Source organism: Poromitra crassiceps (assembly GCF_964638095.1).
Source record: "Poromitra crassiceps genome assembly, chromosome: 26".
NCBI lineage: Eukaryota > Metazoa > Chordata > Actinopteri > Beryciformes > Melamphaidae > Poromitra > Poromitra crassiceps.
This window is the reverse complement of record NC_139640.1, coordinates 19,085,452-19,095,281: the sequence shown is the minus strand read 5'-3', so window position 1 is coordinate 19,095,281 and position 9,830 is coordinate 19,085,452. Positions and strand designations below refer to the sequence as shown.

The window sequence follows — 9,830 nt, the reverse complement described above, 5'->3', positions numbered from 1 at the left end:
GGACGGACGGACAGACAGACAGACAGGCAGACCGACAGGCAGTCAGGCAGAAAAAGAGACAGACAGACAGAGAGACAGGCAGGCAGACAGACAGACAGACAGGCAGACAGAGAGACAGGCAGACAGACAGCCATTAGACAGACATACAGGCAGACAGACAGACAGACTGATGGGCAGGCAGGCAGACAGAGAGACAGACAGAGACAGGCAGGCAGATAGACAGACAGACAGACAGAGAGACAGGCAGACAGACAGCCATGTGACAGACAGACAGGCAGACATACAGACAGACAGAGAGAGAGACAGGCAGACGGGCAGACAGACGGGCGAAAACATGACCTCTATCAAACCCCATCACTTATGAGCCAATAGAGGTGAGTGGTGGTCTATTTATCTGCACAGACTCTGCCCTCTGCCTGCATTTTCATATGTTCTTATAGTTTTTGTCATAGTTTTGCAATATCATTCTTTATTATGTTACTTTTTACATTCAGTTATTCAGTCCTCATTCATTCAGTCTTATTGTTTATACTCTGTCCAAACTCTGCTGTCATTCCAGACCCAGCCACTCCCACCTGCCTGTCTTCCCTCAGTAGTTTCACCTGTGTGCCAATCATCCCCACTCACCTGCTCCTCATTCCCTAATCAGCTCCCCTAGTATATCTCCATGTCCATTCCACCAGCTCTCTGCCAGATTGTAATTGCCATCCACCCGGAAACAGCTCGGCTCCATAGCAATTGGATTTTGGACCTTGTTATGTATTTTTCTGCATCAGTTAAACCCTTTTGAATCTTGCCTGTTTTGTTTGTTGGAGTGTGTTTTGAGTAAAGAGTTTTTGACTTTGGAAACTGTCTCGTGAGTCGTGCATTTGGGTCCAGGATTTGTATCTGATCGTGACAGTTTTGGTCTCTAGAGACTGTTCTGGGCTGCTGCCTTTGGACAGTAGACCTCCATGGGCAGGGGGGTGTCACCTGACATGCTAGCATGTGGAGCAGCAGGAGAGGGGCCAACTTTGGATGCTGTGTTTACTAACAGCAATTGACAAATCCTACATAGTCTGCCTTTAATAACCTTTAATATGGATATCATCCATTAACCACTGAACAGTATTCCTTGTCTTCTCAGTGTGACAGAGAATGTGTGTGTGACTCTCAGCCTTCTAGCAGACGTTGGCTCTCCATACCTGAGAGAGTCCAGTCTCCAGTGTGGATCCTCCAGTCCAGCAGAGAGAAGTTCTCTTGAGGCTCCTGGATGATTGTCGCTCAGGTCCAGCTCTTTCAGATGGGAGGGGTTGGAGCTCAGAGCTGAGGCCAGAGAAGCATAGCCTTCCTCTGTCAGCAGACAGCCTGACAGCCTGCACACACATGCGCACATGCACACACACACACACACACACACACACACACACACACACACACACACAAATCAAGCCACATGTCAGATTTGATTAGTAACCTACTGTTATAGAATAGAAATTGACAGCCAAAAGGTAAACAGTGAACCACTTGAAGAAAACGACTTGTGATCAAAACGATGGAGCCAGGAGTCAGAAATCCTCTTAAATGAAGTATAGATCTTGGCCAAGAGATGCACTCTTGCATATTCACGAATGGATACACAGGCTTTCATACAATAAACAGAAAGTCAGAGATACTTATAGGACACACATCAGATGACATCTGTCTTGACGCACATTTGAAGGCTACTCTCTGGCCCTGTAGAGGGAACAGTGACACAGTGACAGGGCACAGTGTGAGATAGAGAGGAGCTGCACATGTAAGGTACAGGTTATCTGAATATGACATCTGTCTGTGTATGCACAATAACTATGTGTAACTTAAATGAAAATGTATATGAATAGCTAGTGATTGTCCAAATAAAGGCTAAAGTGATTTAAATGTTTCCCTATCACCTACTGTGAAAATAGTTCTGATAATCCTGTCAAATTCTAGCAAAACTAAAGTACAAACAGTTCAATTACAGACAAATTATTTAGTGAACAATGATTTATTTACATGGGAACAATAATCTAATTACATGTGAACAATGATTATGCAATTTACAAAGTCTTTGGCTTCCTGAAAGTCTTTGGGCTCCGAAGGTGGTATTTTTGCGTTAGCACCCGTTTTGCGCTGGAATAGCGCCGCGCAAAGCCCTAATTGTGGGCGTGTCGGCCCGCTGCGCTTCACGTCATCTCGGTGCACATCTCCGTATAGGCGTGTTTAAGCTAAACATCTTTCACAGCTGTGATCATGCCTGCCCCCTTAAAAGCACAGCGTCAGCAGCTGTGCGCAGTGCTATCATCATGGCGACACCACAGGCACAGAGATTCAGAGAAGATGAGATGGAGGTGCTCATGCACGAGGTGATCTATCCTTCACTACTATCAATTCTGAATCACTATAGAATGACCCTTTCACTCACCCATTCATTAATCCATCCATGCATTCATTAATCCATCCATGCATATCCATCCAGGTCGAGGTCAATAGCAGGGTCCTCTTTGGCGAGGGGATCTACCCCGCCGGGAGGGCCGAGGCCTGGCGGCGCGTTGCTGCCAGCATGAGCTCTGCGTCTGGCATCGACCGTACTGGAGAACAGTGCAGGAAACGGTACAATGTCAGGCGCAGAGCCAAATCCAAGCTGGCAGCACGCGGTCCCCTCGTCCCCTCGCAGGTAATGATCCATATTCCTTTTGTTTAATAATAAATACTTCACTAATCCAATAACGATAGATCACCATAGGACACTACCCAATGATAGCATATCAATAAATGTCTTTGGTTGTATACTGAGTAGAAGTCAGCGGTGTGCATAAAATGTTTGTTGGGACACACGTGCTTTACGCATGGAGTTCACCAATGATAGATCGCCATAGGCTAGCGGGACACTACCCATAGCCTATCAATAAATGTGTTTATGGTTGTAGCCTACACCTGAGTAAAAATTAGCATAAAATGTTTGTTAAATTGTTGTTTGCGTAAATTGTTGTTGGACACTAGGCTACTTTGTGCACGGATGTCACATGGCATCAAGCACACCATTTGCGGAATTGAGAACAGCAGGTGTTGTAATCAGTGAAAACAGTCACATAGAACAACCTTCATTCAGACTCGGTGACAAACAGATTGAGTATACAAATATTTTATTTTCATATTGCAGGACCGTCCCACCAGGACAGCGAGGGCACTCCCCAGGTCCAGGAGGACGAGTCAATAGTTCTCTTCTCCACAAGCCCCTCTCCCTCCACCCCCGCCACAACCCCCCCCCCCCCCACACCCCGCCGGAACCCAACCCCCCACCAGCCCACCCCGCCCGGACCCTACCCCCTCAACCGATCCACCCCATCCCCGTCCAACAATGAGCAGCAGCGGCGCGGGTCCGTCTTCCCGCAACCGGCCAGGGTCGTCACGGACGGGCCTCTCCCAGGCTGCCCGTCACCTCCGCTTCCTTGTGCTCTAGGAGGACGGCTTCAACCGTCAACCTATAAGGGTGTGCTCTGCAGGTCCTCTGGAGTTGTTCATACTGTTAAGGTTGCTGTGAGACTGGTGGATTTACGTGCGGATGTCCAAGACACACTTGGTAAACTGAAGTCTCGATAGGAACACTGTAGCACTTGATAGCTGAGTCTGCAAGTTCGAAGATGGGAACTGTGCAGAAGGTTGCCATGAGGTTAGTCTATGAACAACTACAGAGGACCTGCAGAGCACACCCTTATAGGTCCCGACTATGACATCACACTGCGTAGTGACATCATCAGTAAGGCCATCAGAGACATGATTTAAGACACTTATGAATCATGACATCATCACCGTCTGCGACATCATCAGTGATCTATGACATCATAGTAGGAATGATGACATCATCCTAACAGTACCCTCCCCTCTACGGCGTCCAATGATCATCAGATGGTGTCTCTGACGCAACAACCGAAATGCTGCGGACTCTGAAGGTGGAGTCGGGTACACAGAGTACGCTCCAAACTTGGAAGACGGAGCCAAGGGGGGTGTCGCAAGCTCAGAGAGCGGAGCACCAGAAGGCTCCGCATAATCTAAAGGCTGAGCCTCAACCCATGCTGCCGTTCCCGAAGGCAGAGCCACAGGAGGATCTCCCCCGGGGGATGGCAGGCCAGGCAAAGGGCTGGCAGAACAACCGAATCTCTGCAGCCAGATAGGAATCCCAGGATTGGTCGAGAGCAGGAACCGAACGTCGACGCTTAGACCTGTAGGCTAAGCGTCGACGAGGGTCAGAAAGGCCTACCCTCCCGACCTGTAGTTGAGGTAGGACACCCACAGGTTGGGCCTCAAGGCCAGCAGACTGGGAGGCCCCCTGCGGGGGGACGGATCTGGTCTGTAGGCAGGGATTGAACTTCTCAATGAGACGAGCGACAGTCCTCTCCAACTCCTTAACCCTCTTGGAGACACACTGCCACTCCTGGGTCACGTGAACGCTGCCCACCCGTATGGGCTTCGGGGTTGAACTCTTAGAGCCTTGACCCGCTAAGAGTCTCACGGGCCGGCGAGTGGTGGACCCACTTACTGAACGCCGGGAGCAGGAGGAGAGGTAATGCCCGGCTCGACCACAGTACAGGCAGCTCCGGGTGTCCAAACGGCGTTGCCTCTCCTCTGGTGTGATGTGAACCTTGCCGGCCTGATCACGGTACAGATGGCTGCTGGAACTCAAATGTGGCTGCCTTTGCTCTGGGGGGACGACCTGCTCAGGAGGAGGGGGAGCGGAAGACTGCGGAAGGACAACCCCCTCGGCCTGGGCGGTCCATTCATCGAGCCGATCTAGCCGGTTAACCAGGAGGGCGTGCCGATCATCGGCCTCAGAAGCCAGAGCCCTCTGGGTGTCAAGCAGGCAATAAAGAATGTTTGCGGTGTGCGTTTGCAGGGTCTGCAGCGCTGTTTGTAAGGTCTCCATGGTGACAAGACATGTCGTTGATTCGCCTGGTGGGCCACTTGAAGCGGCCGGCGGGGAAACTGCCGTCTCAGGGTCTTCCTCCTTGATCGGTGGAACCTTATCCGCTAAACCCATTTCTGAGTTGTTCATACTGTTGAGGTTGCTGTGAGACTGGTGGATTTACGTGCGGATACTTAATGTCCAAGACACACTTGGTAAACTGAAGTCTCCACTTTCTTAGAAGGCTCAGACTGTATGGTGTCAGCACCAAGATCATGGAGACCTTTTATAATGCCATGCTAGAAAGCCTCATTAGATATGGCATGGCAGCATGGTACGGTACACTTCCCGTACAGCTCAAAACGAGACTTGAAAAAACTGTAAATACAGCAATGAAAGTGATTGGCAAGAGAGACTTTGCGCCTCTCCAAACGGGAGCGTACCTATGTTCCCCGGGTTCTATGTTCCCCGGGTTCTATGTTCCCCGCTCCTGCTAAAAAGGGTCCTATGTTCCCCGCTCCCGAAAAAGGGTCCTATGTTCCCCGGGTCCTATGTTCCCCGCTCGTATGCGTAAAGTCGGCGAGTAGCGCACCGCCGGACGCCTCCACAACCATCCTTCACTTCACCCCCAGCACCCAACACCCACTGCCCAGAGACAGCGCACCTTTTTCAGCGTGACTCCATACTACAGTGCACAGCTGCCTCGGGTCTCTGGCTCTCTCTGGCTCATCTTGAAAATGTGGGGTTCGGCTTGCAAAAGTTTCTGAGATGCGCTATGGCGCAGTAGGCTATCATGTTTTCCTGGCACAATGCCACGATAAGAAAGTTTTCCCTAGCAATTCAACATTTATACAGAGGCTAGAGAAGCATATCGTCGCTGTGCAATGAAAGCCACTTATCTCCAAATCGCCAACTTTTCAGGAAACGGAAAAAACCCCGTGCTCATAAAATACTGAACACCACGTTGTCATATTTGACACATGTCTTCATTGTAGACAGTTTATCGCTGAATGTGTCATTACATTATAAATATCTCACCTGAATAAGCTCAAATGCTGTCACCGGATTATCACACGGAGTCTTGAGCACTTTCTGGCGGCCAGACAGCAGCGTGTGGGAGCCTGCCTTTTAGAGCGCTAGCACGAGCCGCTGTGCTCCAGGCAGCGGGGACGCGCGGGCGGAGAGCTTCACTCTGCCAAGCCGAGGAGAGTGGCTCTGTCATGGGTTGAGCAGTCCCGGAGTAACGTGACATTATTCTTGTCAGAAACAACTGCGATTTGCATACTTTAAATGAGTTTGCAGCCCAAGGACAACCCGAAAACACCTTATTGATCTATTTACGTCAGACGATGCCAGAATCACACAAAACCAAGCCGAAACACAGCCGGCATTCGGGTCAGCAGCGTGCCTGGTGACTTTTCTGGGGAAGTCCTCATGAGGTGGGGCGGAGCATGGAGGTCTGACTGTCACATACGTGATGTGATGGGCGGGTCTAGCATCCAATGGTGGTACGTGTTACATACTTACCCAGTAAAACGTGTTTTTATTGGTCATTTAGACGCCAAAACCTGCCAGTAGATGCAGGAGAATGGATATATTCCATTTATACTCAAAAGTAAAAATCATAAAAAATGGACTTAGGTGGTTTTCATTGCACAGCGACGATATGTCGGCCACGTAGTGATATAACACTTATTATTTCGCTTTATTTTTTCTTCGCCCATTATGCTTGCGAAGTAGCCTGTGGGAAGTAGCCTGTTGCAGAGGAAAGGGAAATTAAACAATTTATTTGAATCGCTTTACAGAACTTATGCATGTCTGTGGGTTATATAGGCAGAGGCGATTTGTGCTGCGCGAATGTTGCAAATATTGATCTCTCTCTCTCTCTCTCTCTCTCTCTCTGAAAAATGTAATATTATGGATAGCATGTTGCTGCTCCTGCTGCTGAATGTGTGCATATATCTGAGCCTATAGACTCGAGCTTTCCCTCATGCAGTCTGTCAATGAAGTCTCACAACCTCGAGATATTGTGGTTTGCACTCGCTGACTTTACGCATACGAGCGGGGAACATAGGACCCTTTTTCGGGAGCGGGGAACATAGGACCCGGGGAACATAGAACCCTTTTTAGCAGGAGCGGGGAACATAGAACCCGGGGAACATAGAACCCGGGGAACATAGGCATGACCCGCTCCAAACAATCTTTGAGAAACAGGTCATCAGCCTATCACTCAAAATCCTGAACGACCCATCTCACCTTTTATTCTGTGACTATGATCTGCTGCCCTCGGGCAGACGATACAGAGCGTATAGATGTAAGAGCAATCGCTTCAAGCTCTCTTTCCTACCCACTTCTGTGTTATTGCTGAACAAACAGCCGGTACTGCCCCTTCCCCTAGGTGGTTGTTCCCCACAAGAAGAGCGGGTAAGGACTCAGTCGTAGGAGGCTGTTCACTGCTGCTGTAACCTCTTTTAAAAATCAGGTCAAAGGCAGGTTGGTTTCTTTTCACTTTTTTATGGTTATTTTATTCTCTTAATTTTTTTTTATTCTTACACGTTTTTATATTGAGTTACTGGTTTTATTAGTTGAGTACCCCACTGCTCTTGAGGAGGGGTCTGTACCTTCTAAAATTGTATTTATTTTATCTTCTTATTCTTTTACATTATCATATGGGAAGAAATTGCAATGAGGGTTGTGCAATAAACCCATGATGATTTGTGCAATATGCTTACGAGCAATTAGGATGAAGTGTTGAACCAATTACATTCGCTGTCTTTATTTTTATACTACACCGCTTGCACAACTTCCCAGTGGAAGTTTAGTGTGCATGTTAGCAAGGGACTACACTTTATGTTTCTGTATGTATTTTCTGTCTGTTGTATGTATCGTGTCAAAACCTCTATGTACTTGCGATATGTGGCTGTGTATGGCACTATATGCCCAAGGCAATTTTCCCCTCTGGGACAATAAAGTTAATCTCATCTCATCTCATCTCATAACTAGGAACGCTGTAGCACTTGATAGCTGAGTCTGCAAGTTCGAAGATGGGAACTGTGCAGAAGGTTGCCGTGAGGTTAGTTTATGAACAACTACAGAGGACTTGCAGAGCAAACCCTTATAGGTCCCGACTATGACATCACACTGCGTAGTGACATCATCAGTAAGGCCATCAGAGACATGATTTAAGACACTTATGAATCATGACATCACCGTCTGCGACATCATCAGTGATCTATGACATCATAGTAGGAATGATGACATCATCCTAACATGTATTTAGTTGAGCTTTCATCCTTCCAAAATCACGCATCAATGAGTTAGTTTGCTCGCTCGCTCGCTCGCACGCACGCACACACGCACGCACACACACACACACACACACACACACACGTGTATTGGTGATTTGACTTGTCTTTCTTTCTTTCTTTGTTTATTTATTTATTTATGTATTTATGTATTTATGTATGTATGTATTTATTTATTTATTTATTTATTTAGCATATTATTTATTCTACTCTATTCTCCCCTCCTCCTGGTTAAAGGAGTTTGGTAGTTTGTGGGTTATGTCCCAAAGCGTGTGCTTAGGCCTACTCCGTAATTAGACGTTTCGTTCATAGGCTAACATACACATGGAAAAATATTTGTTTCTTTAATTATAGGGTAGGGATGTGTGAGATTTTAATTCTAGTCTATTTCAATAGCCTATATCAGAATCGTCCACAACCTTCCCACAAGCAATCTACTGTTAGCCTACCTCACACACCACAGACCTGTATGGTCAGGAATTATAGCCTAGCCTAATAAAACCATGACAAACGAATTCTCATTTTAAAATCAAGATGTGTTTTTTCTGCAATGTAGGCTATAGTTGAAAATCAACGTGGCATTCCGAGGAAAGAAGAGTGTCTGCGCTCAGGCATACGCCATGGCATAGTGGGGTTGTTTGCGCTAAGACCAGCTATTTGTTGGTGTTAAAATTGAGAGCACCCACGGCCCCTTTTTCTATCACATTGCGCTGGAACGCCTATTTTGGAACGGGCAACTCCCAAACCTCTCTTTGCGCTCGCCACATACCGACGGTATCTTCCCCACAGCGCTAAATGACACTTGCGCGAGACACATGATAGGCTAGAGGCCCACCTGGGCCTGGGCCACGCCTACACCTGTCTCATCACAGCGCAAAACTGGACGGTGGAGGCAGACGATAGCTTAGACGCTGGGAAGATAGCAATAAGAGGCGCGCATACGCAGCGCAACCGATAGCGCCGTACAACAATAGGGCCCTTTGACTTCCTGATACCAGTGAAGATGGCGGCATATGACAGCGCTCAGTAAAACGGAGGCACGGAGAAATCCTGTTCGTTAACTTTTGATTTGTGCCAAGACAAGTCTGTCTCTTTGTAAAGCTGCTTAGCTATTTAGTGTGGGCGCGAGCCATTTTTTATTTTGTTTAGAGCGGGGAACTCTCCGATTACAGAGCCCCAAACTCTCTAGCCCGCTAAAAGACTGGACTCATAGCCAAAGCTAGGCTAACTGTAGCCTAGTGGCCTGGCTAACAGTAGCCATTTCTTTCATTCTCCTAAAACGACCAAACAAGATATCGTCAGAAGGGGACTTCACTACAAATCCGACCCGGGACTGCGGTGTCTACAACGGGGGGTTTGTCTTTAACCCAGGATCTGTGGTGGACGTGCCGCTCTACCAGACAACATCAAGCGGGGCCCATCGCTGAAGCTAAGGCAGCTAGTATGAGCGCCCCTCGGCTCCCAGCAGGCTTCTGTAAGGAATTTCACAGTCTTCTCTTGCTGCATGAGACCTATCAAATATCCCCCAGAGCTCGGTAAGCCAGGAACACTCTTTCAAGAGCCTGCCGAACCGAGAACACTCTTTCCCAGTGCTGGGTGTTCCAGTCTAGCACACAAGCTAC

The 9,830-nt window shown here is 48.0% G+C and overlaps 1 protein-coding gene across 1 annotated transcript in view; it reads right to left on the bottom strand.

The window, feature by feature from the left end:
- Positions 1–910: 910 nt before the first annotated feature.
- Positions 911–9,830, bottom strand: part of LOC310798719 (NLR family CARD domain-containing protein 3-like) — a gene marked incomplete at both ends in the record, with an annotated part of 115,584 nt that continues 106,664 nt past the window's right edge. Inside the window, 2 exons of the mRNA XM_083661273.1 lie at positions 911–980; positions 1,185–1,355. Of these exons, the coding sequence (XP_083517399.1) occupies positions 911–980; positions 1,185–1,355 (241 nt within the window). The remainder of the gene's footprint in view (positions 981–1,184; positions 1,356–9,830) is intronic.